Source organism: Cynara cardunculus (genome assembly GCF_001531365.2).
Source record: "Cynara cardunculus var. scolymus isolate 2C chromosome LG 15, CcrdV1, whole genome shotgun sequence".
Taxonomy (NCBI): Eukaryota; Viridiplantae; Streptophyta; class Magnoliopsida; order Asterales; family Asteraceae; genus Cynara; species Cynara cardunculus.
In genome coordinates this window covers 17,085,292-17,107,729 of record NC_037542.1, presented here as the reverse complement: position 1 = coordinate 17,107,729, position 22,438 = coordinate 17,085,292, and the positions used below count along the sequence as shown (strand labels likewise).

Genomic DNA, 22,438 nt, shown 5'->3' with positions numbered 1-22,438 from the left:
ATAAAATCATATTATAACATCGACTGAGATAAAGAATAAAATGAAATATTAAAATCACGATGTATCTCGCTGCATTGCGCGAGTACGCTTCTAGTCTTTAATAATTGATGAGGTGTTTAATTAAACTTTAATTGTATTCTTGTATTAAAAAAAAGTTAACAATTGCACATCTATATTTAATATATATTTTTAAGTATATAATATTTATATACGTCAAATGCAACAAATAAATTTACACACCTTCATTACTTTTGCCGATGTTTGAACCCCTGACCTTCTAAGAGGACATATACTACAATATCGCTAGGCTAAAAACTCTTTGGTATCTATAATTTAATATTATTGGAGCAAAAAATAAATTAATTTGAAAGAAACAAAAGTTATTATTTTTGTTGTTATTATGGATTTATGCTATTTGATTGAAGTTCAATTAATATATGATATAATTGATAGAGTATATTTCAAATGCAATCACGTCTATTTGTATAACCAATGCAACCCAACTAATTAAGGTATTTATAGAAATAATGAGAGTTCATTTATTAGAGTTCAATAATTATGATTAATACTTTATATTAGAAAACAATAAAAACTTTTATGAAATCACATATTCATCAAATTAATTGAACGGTTGAGATTGAGTTGTACTGGTTGTATAAATATAAAGGGTTGCATAATAATCACCTCAACATATGTAGATATAAATGAATGTGTATATTTCTTAACTTATTTGAGGTGTCAATTTCCAACATTATACTTAATCAATCATTTCTCTCATTTGATTCTTATGAAATCGATCTTCGTTTCTCCCAATTGATGTATCTTAATATAATTTAAATGTGTTGAACATCGTTAATGACATATTTTCATTTAAATGAATGTTAATTAGATAGTTTAGATGTGAATTTCATAATGATGATGAATAAATATGTGATTTATATAAATATATATATATATATCTATAAATTTAACACTATAATTTTTAATGGGTAAAATAGACAATTTAAACAAATTCAGACGTTTATCAGTTTACATAGAAACAAACAGTCTTATTGATTCATATTTCAAGTTTCCGCACCACCTCTTATAAATCAGAAATGCAATAACACTTCAAACTTAAGCAACTCTTACAAAACAAACGCCACCTAAATCACATATGATTTTATATTGAAATCACATATGATTATGACGCGACTTTAATCACCACCTAGGTTGCAGGTCAAGTCGTCCATCACACTCTCGCGTTCTCATGTTCCATAGTTGTATGAGATTTCAGTGTAAACTCACATATTATTTGGCTGTTCTCATATTATTTTGTTTTTTCAACATTCTTATTTGAACGCCCTTCAAGTAATTCAGCCCAGATATACATATGAATTTCTAGCAGGTCGAATGAGTAAAATAGAAACAGATAAAAAAATCATAAAAAAAGTATTTAACTGCATAAAACCATATAAACTGATTTTGCAAAACAAAATTTTATTATTGTAATAATTTTTTTTATTAAAATTAAAGTAAATAACCAAACATATGTGCTCATGATTGTTTTAATCAATTTTGATTAGTTAAGTAACATGTACAATCTGTTTATTTCAACATCTTTAAATAATTGCAATTATAGTTAAGAAGGTTCTTTCATTCAAACTCAATCACTGATATAAATCAATCAATTGAGATAATTCTATATATGATAACAGTTTATTTATTATGATATAAATATTTATAAAAAAATTATCAGAGTTCATTTATTGTGATCAATGTTTTATCTATACTATGTTATAAAGCATTTTGAAACTCTTTTAAAAACCATTTTTAGTGCACAAATACTGATTAATTATACATATTACTTAAATTTCAGATTAGAAGTAAATGATCAATAAGTTAACTTTTTAAAGCTATATGTTTGAATTCATATAACTAACTGATAAACATAATCAAATACAAGATATTTTCATTTTAAATATAAATAATTTAAAATATAATTAAGATAATCATTAAGTTCTAACATAATATTTAACTATTTTAACTCCTTATCTAACTTATTTGAAGCATTCAATTTAATTATAAATAAACATAAATATATGAGTAAACTACGAATTTGGTCCTTATAGTTGGTCAAAAATTAACACTGTTCTTCTTTGTAATTTTAAAATTACAAGATGGTTATCGTGAAAATGTTTAGATCTAACAACCATCAAAAAATCCGGTTAAATAAAGGGCGTTTTCATCATTTTAACGAATCTATTTTCTAACCAATCAAAAACCATAAGAACCAAAATAAAAAAATCAATTTTTACTGGGTAAAAGAGGGGGAAAAATGATAAAAGAACGAAAACATCTCTCATTTAACGGCCTTCAGATAAAAGTATGAGATTCGTACATTTTTGCAAACCATAGGGACCAAATTTGTAATCTCTCTAAATATACGAATAATACACGTAATACTATGGCTATTCATAGTTTAAAATAAATGCTTACGTGGCGTTGTAGCTTTAGTAATAGTGGGGCCCGTAACGGGAAAAGAATGAGTGGCTGAAGGGAAGTGGCCGGTTTTTCCTTGTTTTCAATTCCGACCGTTGCGGAAAGCGACCGCGAGTGTGCCACCCGTCCAAATTTAAAACGTGTATATAATTTTTTTTTCTATTTTTCTCGTAATATAATCGATAGACGTTAAAATAAACGTATTTAATATATCACGCTACGAAACAATCGGTAGATCGTATTTAACGTAAAATCAACTACGTCTATTTCGTTGTTATTAAGGACATGTTAACCAGATGTTTTCTTAATCTCAAATTAAGTATCTACAATAACAGTTTTACACTTAGCGACTGAACGTCAAGTAATAACTTTATCTATCTCATGATTAACTGAAGAATTGAAAAACAGATAATTCTTGTTAGAGATGAAAATTATTTCAGAACAAACTAAAATAACATAAAATCACTTGGGTTGTGGTCAGACGTGGACCTACAGGGAACCAATCGACCCCGTAAATTTTCAAAATTTTGACTCACAAAACTTATAAATTAAAAATTCGGACCCTCTTTACCAGACAGTCTGTATCACTTACTGGTTGTGTGGCACATGTTAAGTCTCAAAGGGATGTGGTGAAAAATCTTTTCTATCCCGGTGCTGCCAAAACCTAAGTGGGTCATGGAGGTTTTTTTTTACCTACAATGACTCCAGATTGATTGATTAATTAATGTATGTAAGTTGACCTAAAAACCCACAGTTACCTAAAAAATAGAAATATAAACATTTATTTTAGAACGAAAAAAAATTGCAATTATTATTCTTTGACTTGTATTTGATCAAGAATTTGGAATTATTTCAAAAAGGGAATAATTCCACTAACATGGCATTATGATGTTTTTGTACATAAAATAAATAAAAAAATATTAAAATTAAATTGTGTTTTTATGACATTTATTTTAAACAAATTAATTTGTAAACAGAATTATAAGGGTGACCCCTACCCTTGCCCCAGCCCCTGCCCCCTATAATGCTAGACAACTCATATTGAAGGGATGCCCTCCTGGCTTGGACCCAATCACATGGACCTTTTATGTCCCACTCCTTTCCTACACCCAAATTACCTTTCGTTACCAAATAGTCTTTAATCTAGCGGTATCGTATATTTTGATCTTTTAGGTGGTTAGGGGTTCAAACCTCATTATAGATGAAGAGGCTGTATGAGGTTTTTTTGTTGTATTTACTATGTATAAATATTATATACTTCAAAAAAAAATACAATTTTATTGGGTTTTTTAATTAAAAAATTAATTACTTTTATGATAAAAAAGATACGTATAATTTATATGTTCATAATTTAACCTTCAGATCTTATTTTCGAGTAAGATTTATTGTATCCACTTGTTTGGAATTAAAAATCACGTAGAATAGTTGAGACATTTTGTTTCGATGCTGAATCGTTTTAGATAAAAAATGTCATGCACAATAACTGTATTTTCATTAATGTGTCAAAAAGAGGCTATTTAAAAAAATTGTAATGTGCATCCAAGGATGGGGATCTCTTCTTATGCTTTGCAACGGAACCCCACCCTATATATGCATGTAGGCGAAAGATTGTGTGAGAAAGAGAGTTAAAATGTGAAGCATAAGAAGAGAACTAGATCATTGATCATCTTTCATCTCAAACTCACTCAGGAATTGCGTTTGATATGAGGATTGATCAAGTGCATCTTGGTGCATCACATTCTAATGTGCATATAATGATAGAGATTATTTCTTACGTTTCTCATCTTAACTTTCTTTTTCACCGGAACTCAACCTTGTGTGTATGTGTGTTTGGTGTATCTTGATGCGCCTCATTAGAGTTGACATTTAATTATGATTGATCCAAGAATGAATATCTCTTATTTACATTTCTCACCATAACTTCTTTCTCACATGATCCTTCGTCTGTACGTACATATATATGCATGTATGTATATGTATACACACGAATACCAAAACAATGAAGTTACTTTGGATGTAAATAAGAGTTCTCTTTTTGCAATATTGTTATAGTTGAGGGGTCAAAGATAAACAATTTATCCCGGTACTAAAATCAAGGTTCTACGTCCAAACATATCATTCCCACCGTCCAAACCACAAAAAATAATCCACGTGGCATTTCAAGGAATTTTTAATTATTTATAGTTTAAATTACTAGACGATAATATATTCATATAACAAATTATAAATAATTTTGAAGTTATTTTTATTATAAATAAAAATTCTTATTTTAATAATGTCGGTTTAGTTTGAATTTAATTCGATAATAATATACAATAAACTTATACATCTAACCAAAAGGCCTTTGAATTAGCGGAATGTGAGCCTTTGACCTATTAGAAGGTCAGGGGTTCAAACCTCACCAAATGTGCATCAAAGGATGTAGATCTTTTTTTATGCTTCTCATCAAAACTCAGCCCTATATATGTATGTATGTAGGCGAAGGATCATGTGAGAAACATAAAAAGACGATGTTTTTTTTGAAGCGTGATTTATGATGACTAATTTATATACCATATATAATATTATATAAAAGCATATGTTTATATTGTTACTCAATGAATCAATAATAATAATAATAATAAACAATTTAAATTAGGTTATATATTAAAAACTAACAAATAAACATTAAAAATGTAAGAAAAATCAAGTATTGCATTAAAAAAGCTATGCATTAGGCCATGACATACCACATGCTTAATTAGCATGAGACACAAGCTTTTAGCCACAACATATCACACGTGGCGTGAGACATGAGCCGTTAGCCATGGCATGCCATAACGTCTGTTACGACGAGCCTTTAAAACGGTGTGCACTCAATGTGAATATGTGTAAATCAATCCATGCTAGCTCAACTCAACTCTAAGATCCTTATCTCGGTGTTGTATTGAACACAGAGGTCCCAACCTCCATCAGTTGCCATGTTCAGCTTACAATATAATCTAGGCTTTTTATTTAGGATTTGTAACTTTGTATCATAAGCTATTGAAATGAAGTTGTAAGTTGTTTTTGTAAGTATATTATATATATATATATATATTATATATATATATTATATATATATATATATATATGGTAAATGCAACAAATAAACTCACACACTTTTCTCATATTTAATAAGGTTTGAACTCCTGACCTTTTAGGAAGACAAAGAGACTTTGGTAAGTTGTTCTATGCAAATTCTTATTTCACATTGTTTTGTTTTTAATGCACTTCATTGTCAATATACAATATAATACTCACCGAAAGGAAAAAAAAGAACTTGATATTAAAATGGAGAAAAATAGCAAAAAAAATCGCTATCAAAATTAATCAACACGGTGGACGGCCGTTTGATTTGGGGACCAATTCCCAAACTAAGTGCAAATCACAAGATCTTTTCGGTAATAATCGGAGTCCAAGGACTAAATCCACAATAATTGACGTACCACAAGAGCAAACAGGGACAGTCATATAAGTCTTGAGTGGGTTCTCGTGTAACCGTTCAACTTATTTTCGTAAATATAATTTCTTTTGGGATATAAAAGCTGCACCCGTTAAACTTTGAATGGTGCTCTTTAGAAGATACAAGGAACATCAACCAAAAGTCCAAAAAGTCTCTCGAAATCAACCAAAAAACTTAAAAAGACCCTAAAAACGGTTGAATTCGGATAAAAAGACATCAGACGATTATACGGGGCATTGATCCATCTTAAACGTACATCTGCTTGATAAAAAACGTGGATCCATAATTGAGAACAAATACTGTAATTTAGTCTATAGTTCATTAAATGTGATAAGAATAATGAACGGTTGACTTATACGTTAAATAATTGGTACAATATTTATTGAAGTCGATATTACTACATTATCAACACGAATATTATATGGATTCGACGAAAGCTTACCATAAATAAATAATTATATAATTTGATTACGATTATGATTTTATTCTTAAAATATATACGTTAATTGTCAAAGTATGTGTTGATAATGTAAACTATTCACCTTGGTCTATTTTAACGTAAGGCTTAATTATCATCTTTTATTTATTTCTTAATTTAATATATATTTTAATAAATTAAAAATTACGTCAATAGTTTCATGAAATTTTAAAAAAAGTTGGCACAAAACTCAACGAATCTTGTTGTTCATTATTTCGTGAATATAATATTGTTACGCTTTGTAGCGAGTTTTGCATATTGGGTTGGATGTGCCAGACTCTACCCGTTGCTAGATTTTATGAGTCAATTCGATTAATAAATCGTTTTATAAAGAGCTTTGAATATCGGGTTTGACGGCCTGTTGTTAGCTAAACCGAGTCAACTCAGTTAATGGATGATCGCATTGTTCTGTAACAAGTTTCGCATCCTAGGTTTCGTGGTACGCCAAACCCAGCTCGTTGCTAGGTATTCCGAGTCAACTCCGTGAATGGATGATGACATTGTTCCCTAACAAATTTTGCATACCATGTCTTAGGGGTATGCCAAACCCATCCTGATGCTAGGTATTCCGAGTCAACTCGGTGAATGAATGATCACATTGTTATGTAACGAGTTTCGCATACCAAGTTCCAGGACACGCCAAACCCTGCCCGTTGCTAGGTATTCCGGGTCAACTCAATGAATGGATGATCACATTATTTTGTAACAAGTTCGTAGACCAGGTTTCAAGGTATGCTAAACCCAACCCATTGCTAGATATTCAGAGTCAACTCGGTGAATAGATGATCAAATTGTTCCCTAACGCATTCTGCATACCACGTCTTAGGGGTATGCCAAACCCAACCCGTTGCTAGGTATTCCGAGTCAACTCGGAGAATGAATGATCACATTGTTCTGTAACATTGTTATGTAACAAGTTTCATATACTAGGTCTCTATGCTAAACCCAAACTGTTGCTAGGTATTCCGAGTCAACTCAGTGAATGGATGATAACATCTACGATAAACTCACTCGTGAAACCTCCCACCCTCATGGAATAGCAATCTCCAATCACCAAGTCAATTCAGTGAGTGAAATAAACAACATTCATGATACATTCCATTACATAATCGCACACCTGAGTTAACTCAATGGGTTGCTTCCCTTGTGGAAAAGAAACAAAAAAAAAAGGAATATGTAATAAAAACATCATATGCACAAGATTTCTTGATCATCAAACATAGGCTCAATGAACAAACCTAACTTTTGGCCACAACTTCTTCTAGTACTTAACAAGCCATGCCCATTCACCATTGCCAGTTTTCCCAGCATAGATGAAACCGCCCGTATCTATAAGATCAAAGATGCCGCATTTCTACTCATCGGGTGCGTGAGATTGCCCGAGCCGAACATGTGGACATTCCCTTTCGGGTTCACCTCTCGACCATAGAATCTCGAGATCCCCTCTCTTCTTTCCCAACGACAAAAAGGTTCCTGCGTTATATGTGCCCAACTCAGTAATAGCAAATGAATCCCATAATGGAGAAAACGGAGACTTTGGAGTTTAACTTATTTATTTGCTCGTAAATATCCTCCAAAAGACCAAAACTTTACCCAAAATGGAGAAAGTATGAGAGAGGATTAAAAGTCTCCAAATTTGGATAACTCTACAAAATTAAATGGTGGAGAGATGTTATTTTATTATTTCCACCTCGTTTCATATAAAGTTTATTGGGATATTAAATCTATTGAATATTTTAGTAATAGAGTGCTTCAAGGATCTGGGGCTTCTTGCTACGCTATAATTGAAGTTGGATCTCCAAAATGGAGAATCTGCTGGAATTAAATGTAAATTTCTCTAGGGTCCGTTTGGTTTGACAAAATGTTTTTGAGGGATTTAGATTTCGTGAAAGGCTTTGGAATTGGAAGGATTTTGAATCTTTTGTGGGTTTGGTTTGTAGGTTCTGGAATGGAATTGAATTTCATTATTTATAGATAATTTATAAAAATAAATTATAAATAATTAAATTATCATTTATTAATTGATTATTACAAGACAAATGTTTTTAACAGATTTTAAAACATTATTACAAGCAAATCCTATGAAATGCCATGAAATACCAACTCCCCACATGGGATTCTAAATCCAATGTTTGTGGCATTTCATCGAAACCCAGGGATCTCAATTTTGGACTTCCCTTTAATCCAAATGCGGGATTGGAATGGAATTCAATTATCCCACCAAATCCCGCAAACCAAGCAAGCCCTTAGAGACTTTAACTTTTGTTTCTCCATTTTGGAGAAATTATAGAGAATCTGTTGGAGATGCTCCAAGTAAATGAGATGGGGTTTGAACTCAAACCTGCAAGTTCTAATAATTTGTGTTCTTTTGAATCTTAAAATTTCTTCCGTTATGCAACAATATTATTTGTATCTATAAAAGCAATCTTTCTTTCAACTTAAGTATTTACTGGACTCATAAAGATTCAAAATCAAGTCGAGTTAAAATCGAAGATTACCTAGAGTAAAAGGAACGATATATAGCAATGCTGGTTGGCCATGACCATCCATCAGATTCAAAGCTACATAAGTTATAAGGAGACCTGTTGTATAATACCATAAAAGTTCCATTAGTATATGCAGAAGAACCCAAAAAAGTTGGTCAAAAACGACAAAAAGCAATGTGTAGATCTTTCTTACCTAATCCATAAGCAAACATTGCCCACAAGAAATATCCAGAACGAATGTGCTTTTTCGCCAGCCAATCATACCTGCATAGTGTTTTTCCAACAAAACTAAGCACTTAACAAGAGCGTAATTCTCAATTGAACCTCGGAATATGTTCCGTTATGTGAAAGCTAGTTGGGATTGCTCAAATGGTCAAGACTTGTGTATGATAATGTAACATCTTAGGCCAACCGTACTAGATATTGTTCGCTTTGCCCACACCTGGACTAAGATCCCACATTGGTTGGGGAGGGGAAGAAAGTTTCCTTGTAAGGGTCTCCTCTATCAGACGCATTTTAAAACCGTGAGTCCAAGTGTGGACAAAATGGACAATATCTAGTACAGTTGGTCTGGGATGTTACAAGTGGTATCAGGGCCAGGAACCGGACTAGTATGCCAGCGAGAACACTGAGCTCCCAAGGGGGTGGACCGTAAGATCCCACATTGGTTGGGGAGGGAAAAAAAGTTGCCTTACAAGGGACATCAGACGTGTTCTAAATAAACAATTGTGCGTTCTATGTAAATGTGCTACGACAAGTTGATAGGACGTTTTTATAAGTCTTAAACAAGTTCTTTAAGAAACTTTTGAAATAAAGCGTTCTATTAGTCTTTTTATATGACATTTTTGAAAGAAAAAAATGTCATATAAAAACATTGGTCCTATAAAAAGGATGTGTTAACAGGACCTTTCTCAAATGTCTTGTTAAAAAAGCTCATAAGACATTTTATTTCAAAAATGTCCTATAAACTTGTTAGGACGACCAAAAGCACACCATCAACTTATTGTAACACCTTTACATAGGATGTAGAATTGTTTGGTCCTATAAATTTAAGTCTTATTAACAGTATATTAGGACATCTACGGCATTGTTTGTTAGCAGCTTAATGAGCTTAATGGGACTCGCAACTTATTCGGTAAGCTATACATAGTTGTTTGGTAGTGGGCCTAGTGGCTTAGTAGTAAGCTTCTAGGGGGGAGCTTTATGCTGAAAGCCAAGTTTTTCTCCAAACCTGCCCCTTTCAATTAAAAAGCACACTCCTTCCATCTATGAAAAAACCCTCCCAAACAAAAACCTTCTCAATCTATACAAACAGATTAATGCACACAAACATCTTTATCCATACAGAACTTAATGGAAAACCAACGAAATAGCCCCTTAGAAATATTTGGCGTCCTATAAAGCTGATTTGTTATAGTGAGATTTCATGGTGAACCAACAAAGATGCATCGATGGTTTCCAGGTCTTATCAAAGAAGAATGAAAGAAAAGGATGCAGAAACAAACCTAAGTGAAAATGCAATCAGCAGTCCAGGTAAAAGAATGTCACCGAAGCCAATGATACTATAACCGCCCCATGGATCAAACATACGTGGTATCTTCAGCAGCATCGGGATACCATCCTCCCCACTTTTATCACCACGCGCCACCTACAAAAACAATTATCTCCGAAATTAGTTTAGCTCTAAAAGCAGTCGATTAGTGATGAACTAGGAACAAGATTGACATACCACAATCATCACACTTTCATGGAACAATTTCTTAGAAACGAAAACCCAGAAAATATCGTACAAGAAAGCACAACCTAGCAGAACGGTGCCAACCTGATCCAGGAAACACAAATGTCATTATTTCAAGACATCATCGCTAGAATGGGATGGCACGTTGTCCAACTCTTGGTTGAGAATTTTTTTTACCTTGAGATTAGGTACATGCACAATCTGGAGAACGGTAATTATCAGCGTAATTCCCTGACCGAATGAACAAACATATCATTAGTAGAACCTTATTAGATTTCAAAATGATCCATTCGATCACATTGATGGCAATCACAATAGGATCATTGTAGATGGAAGACAATGAAAATGGTTCACAAAGCTAAATTTTGTTAAAAATCATGACAAAAGTTAAATTATATGCAACCCTATTTGCTTCTTGAGAAGAAATTTAAAACATTAATATGTGATCGAAAAGTTTGCTTACAAGTATATCTTGACCGATCCATGCAAACTTGGTTTCACGATACACTGCCCAAAGAACAGCAAAGACTATACAGAATGGCAAAACAGCCAAGGTAAGATATGAAACTGCTCCAAAGAATGGTACTTTAATGAAAGATTGTGCTGCTTGCTTGAACCACCTGAAATTTGTTGAAGTAGATATTTTCAATTGTCACAGGTCTCCCAAGCCAAATTAGCCTCTGACCTTAATCTTATGTCTATAACTTATTTAGCTGATCGATTATTATATTACGGTCACAGCATAAGAATAACTACTTTCTTGCGGAGCATACAGCTTTATAGTATGATTTAAAAAAACAAATACAAAGAGAAGAGATATGGCACCTTGACAGCAAAGCAACTAAGCAAGTTTGCATTCCCTACACGTAAAAACCAGTCTTTAGTTAAACTTGTCATATTAGCCAGAAATACTGGAAGTCAAAATAGTGGTGTTCTGCATATTTCCTTCGATAATGTTGGAGTGACACCATTACTCCCCGAGATGGGCTTGCTCAAGACCATCTTGGTAATTCTGAGTTCGAATCACAAATTTGTGAATTGCAGTAAATTTGTGGTGTGTTAATGGCAGTTGGTAGAAGTTTTCAACCCCCCTCCCTATCCAGGTTGACTCACCTTTCAGTGATGTTTGTAGGGTCATCAACTGAAAATATGCTTTAGTCAACCGTTAGGGTCGTTTGGTACGTGGACAGGATAGGACTGGATGGGCGGCAGTGAGGTAGGCCGGTAAAAGAACTGTGGAAGGTTTTAGGGATTTAATCCGACATGGGGTAGTTTAGTAATTTACCAAATTTAGCCCATCTCCCTGCTTTTTGTTCCACCGGATGAAAAAATGCATCTTTGTCCGATTCAGTCATGTTCGACCCCAGTCTAATTATCACAAACGTGGGACAACGGGTTTTTGTTTTGTCCTGTCTCACGTACCAAACACGCCCTTGTTGAACATTGAAAGTGTGAGATGGTGATATGCAGAAAAGGACCACCAAAAGTCCAAAGAACCATGCGGATGTTAACTTTTAACAAACAGTAGAGGAGTGATACCTCCACGCCTCCTATGCAGAAAAGAACCACCAAAAGTTCAATGAACCATACGGACATTAACTTGTATAGGAGAACCAAGAAACAAGAAGCAACGATCACAAACAAGACTGCTGATTTTGTATTGACTTCCACAATACCGCTTGTACCAACAACTTTTGTGTTTGAAAGCTCCTCTGAAAAATCCTACAAGAACCATACACCGAATACGTCAATTCAACGCCCAATCACTGCCAAAGAGAACGATTCGGCTTCAAAAAGATAAGAATACTAGATAATTAACCAGAGACAACATTATTACCTGCAGTAACTTTTCATGTTCTATAGCTGCTTCTCTAGCACTCCATGCAGACCAATAAGAAGCACACAAGATGGTACCGACTGCCATCAGCCATAGAAATACTTCGGCTATGTCTACCACTGGTCTTCGTGGTGAGTATAACTGCACAGAAACTAGAGTTCGGGCCTGTTTGTTAGCAGCTTAATGAGCATAATGGGACTCACAGCTTATTAGGTTAGATATACATGATTGTTTGGTAATGGCTTAATGATATAGAAAATGGTTTATTCAGTAAGCTTCTAGGGGAACTTTGTGCAGAAAGCCAAGTTTTTTCCAAACCTGACCCTCCGAATAAAAACAGCATGCTCTTTCCATCTATGAAAAAACCCTCCCAAACAAAAACCTTCCTCATTTAAACAGACAGATTAATCCACACAGACAGCTTAACCATATAGGACTCGGTAAAAATCAACCAAACATCCCCTTTGGTTGAAAACCTTCAGAAAAGGATAGGTGATGAAAACTATTCTATAAGGCAACTGGAAACTAAAAACAAGAGGGCTTACTTGATGAACGATTGGACAACATTCTTTCTAACTCCACACCAGCATCTTGTGGAAGCATGACGGTTGGTATGTGTATGTCTAGATCAGTTTCATCAGGCTCACAAACCATCTTGTAGAGCTCTGCAGGTTATAAAAAAAGAAAGAAAAAGATCGTTGGATTCAATCGTGATCTGACAGTCAAATAAAGAAGATCTTGTGGACACAAATCAATATCATAAATTTGTTTGTAATGATAATGTTGCATTGGGACACAATCGTAATGGGCAAATGTGTAATGTTAAATTGGAATCTTTCTAAAAAGGGAAAACGTTGCATTTTCCAAGATACATTTCAGATATGAGAGTGGTTTTTGTATATCTCCCATCTTCTAATATAGCCATCTGTTGTTACCTCTTTGGTTATTTATAATAAGGACTGCTGAAGCACCGGCAGCTTGTGCAATGTTTGCCTTTGTTGTGAATTTGCAGTGACCTCGGGTCACCATGATGACATCACCAGTAAGCTGCCATAAGACAAAGGTAACTAGGTTAATACTATAATAAATTATTTATAAGAACTGAAATTCAATTTTGTTGTCCATATTAACAATTGGGAAAATCTATAAATATCATAAAAGGCTGTGGAAAACAAGAGGCTCATTTCTTTTGTCGAAATGGCTTATTCAACTTGGATGGTGGGAGTATCATTATAACCAGGGTGGACAGAGACCTTTTTCTTTGGTGGACTACAGCAATCATGAGGGTCTGATTGAGTAAGATGAGTTCGGTTAGCATTTTTCTCCTTAGATACAATGGTGGTTCCAAATCTTGCACCAACGCCAACGAACTCTGCGCCTTCTACACCATCAACCCAAGTTTGAACTTTCACCTGACAAAGGAAACCAACAGAAAATTTAGAGTATAATGATGTCACAATCATGTGATTAACAATTTGAATCTTATAATTTGAAAGCAAATGACATGAATCCTAGTGACAAATCACAGTCAAGTCTGGTTGAGAATTAACCCTTTTGTTCCTAAATATATAGCATTATTCCCTCCTTCCAGAAATAAGTGTCCACATTTCTATTTTAGTTTGTCCCAAAATAAGTGCCCACTTTCAAAAGTGTCTACATTCCAATTCTATCCTTAATTATGAGATGAAGAAATTCATTACTCCCTCTATTATTAAGAATACAATTGTCATTTAGTTGAATAAAAGTGTAATATTTACACATTTCTAAAACTAGCTTTTGTTCCTAATTGTTTATGCGGACTTATGCATGGTGCATACTGATGCAACGTGAACAGAAACGTTTGTGGTTGGTATTTGGTAGCTATAATGGATAACTAACTAAGGGGGCAAGACAAATTCCCATGTTATACTTCAATAAACTTCTTACCCTTTGCATGGAAATTCGAGCAAAATGGATTCAAAAATTAAACAAAATGAGATCCAATTCCAGTTTCATACTTTGAATTCCATGCTATGACTTTGAAAAATGCTTCAAATCACTTTGAAACAGAAAAAGGCTTGAAATCTCAAATATAACATATAATCAAACTATAACCTGGCTTCTGTCAATCAAGCTATAATCTCTCTTAATCTGACTAGCTGTTACCTACAATCAAGCTACAATCTCTCTTAAAATCTAAACTCAACATACAATCAAGTTAGAACCTCACTTTAAATCTCTAAATACAACACACAATAAGCTATAATTTCACTTCAGATCTCTAAATACAATATACAACCAAGCTAAACTTACTTCAAATCTACAAATATAACATACAATCAGCTATAATCTCACTTCAAAACTCTAAATATAAAATATAATGAAGGCTGAAGCTATAATTCACTTCAAATATGTAAATATTTTAATGCAATCAAATTGTGATCTCAATTCAAAGAAAATATATGGATCAAACACCTAAATTGATCATTCCTGTATTACAGCCATGAACACAACACAGATATATATGTGTGTGTGTGTGTGTATAACATTTTTGCCATACCATCAAACTAACAAACATTGAACAGTATCCAGTTCAGAAATCAAATAAACATTAAGAATAGATTAAAATATTTTAAAATTGAAAGGGGGGTTTTACCAGCACAAAGTCATTCTCACAACCAGGCTTCTTCGGAGCAAATTTATCGTCATGAACAATGTCACCGGCAATCACCGGAGTAGGGCTACCGAAGAAAACAACCATCAATGATAATACAAACCAACAAAATCTAAGAAACCCCATGAAAAATTAAGTGAAGCTACGATAAAATTCCTTGTTCTTCTTCACTGCATCACACACTCTTCAACATATTAATGCAATTCAACAGCTGTGTGTTTTGAATCAAAAGCACCAACAAAACTGAGTGATTAAAGAAGAACATGTGAACAGATCTCCTCCTATCTCGTAGTTTCCGCTAGCGTGTGTTATGGTGTTTGTGAGTGTTTTGCAGACCAAAATGCAAAACCCACGGTTGCTAGAGAACAGAAGTTGAACCAATACGACGTCGGTGGGAAGATCTCTTGTTTGGATCCTGCCGGATTAAAAGCGAAAAAACCGGGGAAGGTCCGGAAGGATAATATGTCCAATAAATTTTCCTTTACTGCCCCTAATGATATATAATGTTTGCAATTTAGTCCTTCAAAGTTTTTTAAAATGGTAATATCGATAAACAATATAAATTGATTGCAAGTTTAGTCCGATGATCTTTTGTTGTTACTTTTTTTGTCCAAAAAAGTAGGATTTCATTTAAATGAAGTTTGTCAAAAATGTTAAATGGGTTATTACAACATTTCCAACAGTTATGCTATTTCAGTTTTTTTGGATATTTGGAATAAATTTATTCTAACAGTTATGTTAAACTCTCATCTGAAATAAATAAATAAAAATGAGAAATTGTATATTATTATAAATTATAAAGTTATTGTAACAGAATTTGAAAAAATAATTTAATAAATATAAAGGTATTTTTGAAAATAAATAGGTTACGAATAAAAAAATGGGTATGAAATCCAACTATTTTGAACAAAAAAGGTAACATCAAGAAACATGTTAGACTGAAGTTGCAATCATTTTATATTTTTTGATCAATATTGGTAATTTAACAACTTGAGGTACTAAAGTGAAAATATCATACATCATTGAGGATTTAAAAAGTAAAATTTGTTGCATAACCTGCACTGGTTCTTACGCTTTTAAACGTTTTGGGTAATAAAACTACAAAGAATGATACGACGCCGGATTAAAAGCGGACGAACCGGGGACGGTTACATTCTCCAACAATTTATACTTTATTTTTATTATCATTTAATCCACAAGAATATATGTTTTTTGCACTTTAACCCCTCAACTTTGTAAATTTACTCAATAAGAGTAGGGCTGTAAATGAACCAAACGTTCAGCAAACCGTTCGGCGGAAAGTTCGTTTATGTTTGTGTATTTAATAAATAAACGAACATGAACAAATTTTTTTGTTCGTTTAGTTAAACGAACGAACATGAATAAAAGTCTCGTTCGTTCATTTATGTTCGTGAACGTTCGTTCATTTACCGTTTATTTATATATTAAATTTAATATATAATCTTTTATTTATTTACTTTGAATTCAAATAATATTTATTTATGTTCGTTTAGCCCGTTCGTTTATGTTCGTTTAGCCCGTTCGTTTACGTTCGTTTAGCATGTTAACGAACGAACATAAACGAACACGAACACGCCTTATTTCTAAACGAACGAACACGAACACAAAGATTTTCGTTTGTTTACCGTTCGTGTTCGTTCGTTTGTTCGGTTAAGTTAAACGAACGAACATGAACAAGCCTCCGTTCGTGTTCGTTTACAACCCTAAATGATGATGATTGACGCCTACAAATTTGGTCGATTAACGTTTCACTGTAAACGAACCACCGTCTTTGCCCACAAAAATGTTGAGCATAATATAGGCAACAGTCCTGTATATACGTTAATAGTCTGTTTGCTAGCAATTTAATGGAACACACAGCTTATTCGGTCAATTATAAATAGTTGTTTGGTAATCGTTTAACGGTATAAAAAATGACTTATTCAATAAGTTTATAGGATGAAGCTTTATGCAAAAAACCAAGTATTTTTCTAACTTGTTCCTCCTAATTAAAAAAACATATATTTCATTTCATCTATGAAAAAACTCTCTCAAACAAAAAAAATTCAATTCATACAGATAAATCCACACATGCAGCTTTATTCACACCGAATTTAATGAAAAACCAACCAAACACTCCCGAGTCAACCGTGATCGACAGCAAGTAATTGCTACGAAAGATTTACATATCGAAGACATGCAACGATGAATATATGACGAGGAAAGAATTATTACAATTTCCATGACAACATGATGGATTCAAATACAAACAGAATCTCACATTGAAATCTAGACAAACTACCCCGAAAATCTTGACGTTCACATCTCCATCTAAATCTAATCTCGAGAACGAATTTTCCCGGAAAAGGAGATTCGAACCAGTGACCTCTAAAATACACAAAGGGTACTATCGTACATTTATCTCTAACCGAACAAAATTCAAATCCAGTCTTGTTCCTACCGAAACTGTACCTTTGATCGATCACATAACAGCATAGAGCAGCAACTCACCTGAGGATGTAAAAAAGAAAATGGAAAGATGACATCAGTTTTCAAGAATATGTGGAACCCCATTAAATTACTGATAGTAAGAGCCCTTTTGGAGAGAATCAGAGAACGAATGTTTCAAAATATACTGAGGTCAAATCGTCCAAATCTAGCTGAAGTGGAACTCCAAGATTATTTTTGGAGATACACAGACTGATGTGTACATGACAGATGATCCCTTTTTCAAACAATGCATAAGAGATATCGATAAATATTTTCGTATAAGCCCTTTTTCAAATTCGAACAATGCATAATGCATAAGTGACCAAAGGGTCATTGGCCCAACAGTATCTGGGTTACCTGTAGGGCCCAGTCTCTCAGGAGGTCAGGTGTTCAAGCTTCAACAAAAGTGAGAAGAGTGTGTGTGAGTATTTGTCGTATATAAATATTATTATATACTTCAAAAAATATTTTTGTACCCAATGTCGGGGAGGGACTCATTTGCCTTCAAAAGTCGGTTTGATCCATCATAACAAACAAAATGGCGAACCCTCTAACTCATCGTATTAGAAAGCCTCGATATACTTGGTTTTGTAACGAGTTCAGTAACTCTCGGGCAACCTGCAGTAAAAAGCAGCAAGAGACAGGATTATCGAGGGTGCATTTGACAATTCACAATCATTTTTCGAAATGGATATAATTCTTGCCCATAAGCTAAAAGAACGAAAATTTACCGCCACGGAAATTCACTGGTGTCGATTCCCGATTGATGTAGTTCATCGACATACTGCAAGGCTTCTCGACATTCTTCCCTATCATCAAAAAACTCGGTTGTTTCGCCCACTGTGTCAAATGTCTCGTGACCTTTTCCAGTAACCACCTATGGCAAAATCAAAAGAAGAAAAACTTAGGAACAAATATGGTCCCGGAGGTGAAGCGAATTAACTCGGTTGATTGGACAGAAAAGTGAACTAACAGACGGAAATACTTACAACCACATCACCCTCCTCGCCCATGGCAACAGCAGAACGAACGGCCACCCTTCTAATATCGTGAAGGAAAACTCTATGACCATTTGGAAGTGGAGGGTGGTAGTCATTTTCTTGATGCTTCAAGTAATCCTGCATGGTCCATCCTATGCCGGCTAACATGTCGTCCAAGATGTCAACTGCAAAGATAAACCGGTTGTCGACACGTGCTTGAGCAGTTTATAGTGATTATGAATCGATGTCTTTCAAGGAGCATTTGGTACACAAATAGGACCGGACAGGAGAGAGTGAAGTAGGCGGGTGAAAAAAATTGTGGAAGGTTTTAGAGGTATTAATTTGATATGGGTAGTTTAGTAATTCACCATGTTTGTCTGTCTCCCTTGATTTTGTTCCACTTATTTTGGTGGGACAGAAAACAAGCATTTTTGAAACGATTATGGTTCAGACATACTTACGTGGATCCTCGTTCCTTGGATTTTCCGATGTCAGCATAGTGATGTCACTCTTGTCGGTTGCAATCTTTGTCATAACCGGTCTTTTTCCTCTTTCGGTCTCACCAGGACAACCGATAACTACAAGTAACGCATAAACACAGGTCAGAAAGAAACCCAGAAAAGTTCAAACGAGAATCACAAGTATTTTGGGAACCAGGAGAACCGGTATATATATATATATATATAGGGTCAGATTCACAGGAAAACCGCAAAAAAATGAACTGAGAAACACCCTAGTAACCAAACATCTGTATGGTATGCACATGAATCATGTATGATCATGGAACTTCTCACCTTTATATATATGTATGTACAAGGTCAGGAGAAAACCGCAAAAAAATGAAAACTGAGAAACACCATGGTAAATGTTCATTTTGGACCGTATGCACATGCGCATACAAGTAATTTGTAAGCAATTTGTTGGGTATGCACACATTCATACCAAGAAACAACTTCAATTATTTGTAGGCACATGTGTATACCGTCTAGATGAATGGTTACCAGGGTCCTAAATTTTTTATTTTTTGGAGGTGTTCCCCTGAACCTCCGTATACATATACATATATGTATATATATATATATATATATTATATTATATGTGTGTGTATATATATATGTATTGATGCATATACACTAACAAAATATGTACCTTTCAAATAGTATATTCATCGATGTATATGTACTATATATAGTCGTTGAAATTGATATAGTGGATATGCATCATTGCATATTTCACGGTTTTCAAAATATTTATGGTTCTTATTTGAACCTTCCGATCAAATTTCGTAGAAGAAGAATGCTAGCTTCATATAGCTTTAGCTCAAGATGCGGTAAGACTATTTTAGACATTTGACTAATAATCGAACATTGTATTCATACCTGTGATGATCCGCTTCGGATTGAGTTCCCTAACGTTATCAAGAAGTCTTGATAAATCATCGGGGGTATTTGCATAATCGACAACCACTCCATACGTTTGTTCCTCATCGATCAACTCGCATCTACCCGGCACTACATCAACCTCTTCGATCCCCCTAACGATATCTTCCAATGGTGCCCCTACCGCAATCCCGACAGCCACAGCTGCAAGAATGTTGTAAATATTTTGCCTCCCAAGTAATCCGGATGAAATCTCCAAAATACCCTGGGGCGTATCCACCAAAACTTGCGTCTCAAAGAGTGAAAGATCAAACTGTAATGGGTGTACATCGGCTCTCTTGTCCTCCATCGCGAATGTCACAACAGGCACGTCTTGATTTCCTTGTGCGATAAAGAGATGGGCGTTTTCGTCATCGATGTTCACAACTTTCCGATGCCGTGTGGGGTCCACCATTCTCGCAAACAACTTAAGTTTCGCATTCCGATACTCTTCCACACTCCCGTTGACATCCAAATGGTCTTTACTTAGGTTTGTGAAAACCGCAATATCGAAATCAACCTCATCACATTTTCCCGAAGCAAGTTCGTGAGATGAAGCCTCCATAACGAGCGATTCCGTCCCGTTATGAACCATCTTCGCCATCAATCTTTGACGGAAAACGGCATCCGGGACTGTATTTTTCGTCTCCAATAGGCTATCCCCGTGAATATAATGAGCCACATTCGTTATCATCCCGGTTCTCAATCCCATAACCTCATACATCCCTTTTATCAAATATGCCGTGCTCGTCTTTCCGTTTGTCCCCGTGATCCCAATCACCGCGATGCTCTTCGACGGATGCCTATAAAACGAAGCCGCTAACGTAGCTACAACCGAACTCGTATCTTCTACTAAAACCAACGCTTTACACCCTAGCGTTTCCTCGATATCGATTTCTTTACTGGCTACAACCGCAACCGCCCCTCTTTTATCGGCCTCTGTTAAAAACAAGTGCCCATCGGTTTTCTTCCCGACACAACATACAAACAAGTCGCCAGGCTCGACTAACCGTGAATCGTGCTGAATTCCAGTGATTTCGATCTCTAAATTTCCCAAAACAGAGATCGGTACAACCTTACTTTCGTCTAAAAGCTCTGCTAATGTCATTCTACACTTGGGTTCTACTATTCGAACTTGTCCTCTACGAAAAGTATCGAATTTACCATCCATTGCAGATGAATATGGCGATTCCCCGATACCCAAATCATCATCGATCTCAACATCTGAATTCTCCACCTCCGAATCGTCGCCGGTTACTTTCAATTCTTCGAGTTCTTCGATTTCCTCCAAATCATCTTCTTCTTGAGACTGTAATTCATCTACAACTTCTTCAATCTCCTCCTCCTTCGACTGTAAACGTTGTCAATTTGACTTATAACTACAAAATTCCAATTAGGGTTTATACGAACACAAAAGGATCGACAATTTTACCTCATTTTTCTTTGGATTTGGCTTCAACAGTCCTTTCTTAACAAATTCCTTCCTCTTCAAAGCAATCGAATGATCAATCTGAGAATACAAATCTCCCCCGGAATCCGACTCATTATCGCCCTGCGAAACAGGATTATCAGGTGCATCTTCAACATCTTGAATTGCTTTCAGAAAAATAGGTTGGTCTTTTGTATACTCTTCTTCTTGAGCTTTACGAGCACGAGCAATTCTGAGGTCGAGTTGTTGGAATCTAGATACACCGTGCATGCTGTCTTCGGGTGCTTCCGGTGGGTCGCCGTCTGCTGGATGTGAATAGTGTTGGCCATCGCGTCCGATGGCAAAAGTGGTGAGATTTGTGTGGTGGAGAAAGGGTGGGAGGTGGTGCCGGAGTGGTGGCGGGTGGAGGTGGGGTTTAGGGAGAGAAATGGAGGTGGTGGAGGAGGGGAGCGGGGAGGAGAGGGAGAGGAACATGGCGGAGGGTTTAGTGTTCGACAAGAACAACGATGGGGGGATAAGGATATGAGATGGGGTTTTTCCGGTGAGTGAATTACGATTTTGGTCCCTATGCTTTTGTGATTGTTACACATATGGTCCCTAAACTTCATTTATTGCCGAGTAAAAGTAAATTACGTTTTTTCATCCTTACGGTTCGTTAAAAATTTCGGACTTAGTCCTTATGGTTTAAAATTTCCGGTTTTTATCTCTATCATTTGCAATTCATTTTTATTTTCATCCCTAAGGTTAAAACACCATGCTATCTTCGTCCTCTTTAATGAAAACCATAAATTTGCATCAACTAAAACATGAGACATTTCAAATCCAACATCAAGATCAAGAACAACCCAAAAAAAATACAAAATTTGGTTTCAGATTTGAAAGGAGCTCAATGACGGTGGTAGGCTTGACCAATCAGCGTTTTCATTAAACCCAACTTCTTCCAGAAACACTTCTCTAAACAAAG

The 22,438-nt window shown here is 34.9% G+C and overlaps 2 protein-coding genes across 3 annotated transcripts; both read right to left on the bottom strand.

Annotated features, from left to right (window-relative positions):
• Positions 1-7,486: 7,486 nt before the first annotated feature.
• Positions 7,487-15,558, bottom strand: LOC112528138 (signal peptide peptidase-like 2). Its single transcript, XM_025139074.1, has 14 exons — positions 15,140-15,558; positions 13,758-13,916; positions 13,440-13,551; positions 13,050-13,169; positions 12,505-12,656; positions 12,207-12,389; positions 11,493-11,527; positions 11,131-11,287; positions 10,845-10,898; positions 10,659-10,751; positions 10,435-10,577; positions 9,123-9,193; positions 8,942-9,025; positions 7,487-7,916 (listed from the first exon to the last, which is right to left on the bottom strand). Exons 1-14 carry the CDS (start codon positions 15,281-15,283, stop codon positions 7,798-7,800), a joined length of 1,626 nt encoding a protein of 541 aa, XP_024994842.1. The 5' UTR covers positions 15,284-15,558; the 3' UTR covers positions 7,487-7,797.
• A 1,769-nt stretch (positions 15,559-17,327) lies between these two features.
• LOC112528808 (UDP-N-acetylmuramoyl-L-alanyl-D-glutamate--2,6-diaminopimelate ligase MurE homolog, chloroplastic) lies at positions 17,328-21,948 on the bottom strand. 2 transcript variants are annotated; one of them, XM_025139896.1, is made up of 8 exons: positions 21,478-21,948; positions 20,007-21,396; positions 19,089-19,205; positions 18,637-18,812; positions 18,379-18,524; positions 18,124-18,265; positions 18,005-18,042; positions 17,328-17,668 (listed from the first exon to the last, which is right to left on the bottom strand). In XM_025139896.1, the coding sequence occupies exons 1-6, from the start codon at positions 21,946-21,948 to the stop codon at positions 18,247-18,249; spliced, it is 2,319 nt and encodes a 772-aa protein (XP_024995664.1). In that variant the 3' UTR covers positions 17,328-17,668; positions 18,005-18,042; positions 18,124-18,246. The 2 variants fall into 2 exon arrangements, with proteins under 2 accessions (XP_024995664.1, XP_024995663.1); XM_025139895.1 differs by lacking the exon at positions 18,005-18,042.
• Positions 21,949-22,438: the final 490 nt, after the last annotated feature.

Excerpts from the sequence above, each read along its gene's own strand:
- LOC112528138 (XM_025139074.1), bottom strand. The coding sequence starts at position 15,283 with ATGGGGTTTCTTAGATTTTGTTGGTTTGTATTATCATTGATGGTTGTT. Across the intron at positions 13,552-13,757 it reads GTAGTCCACCAAAGAAAAAG|CTTACTGGTGATGTCATCAT; the intron begins GTCTCTGTCCAC and ends GTCTTATGGCAG. Across the intron at positions 12,390-12,504 it reads AACATGAAAAGTTACTGCAG|GATTTTTCAGAGGAGCTTTC; the intron begins GTAATAATGTTG and ends TGGTTCTTGTAG.
- LOC112528808 (XM_025139896.1), bottom strand. The coding sequence starts at position 21,948 with ATGTTCCTCTCCCTCTCCTCCCCGCTCCCCTCCTCCACCACCTCCATT. Across the intron at positions 19,206-20,006 it reads TCCGAAGCGGATCATCACAG|TTATCGGTTGTCCTGGTGAG; the intron begins GTATGAATACAA and ends CGTTACTTGTAG. Across the intron at positions 18,813-19,088 it reads TCCAAGGAACGAGGATCCAC|TTGACATCTTGGACGACATG; the intron begins GTAAGTATGTCT and ends TTATCTTTGCAG.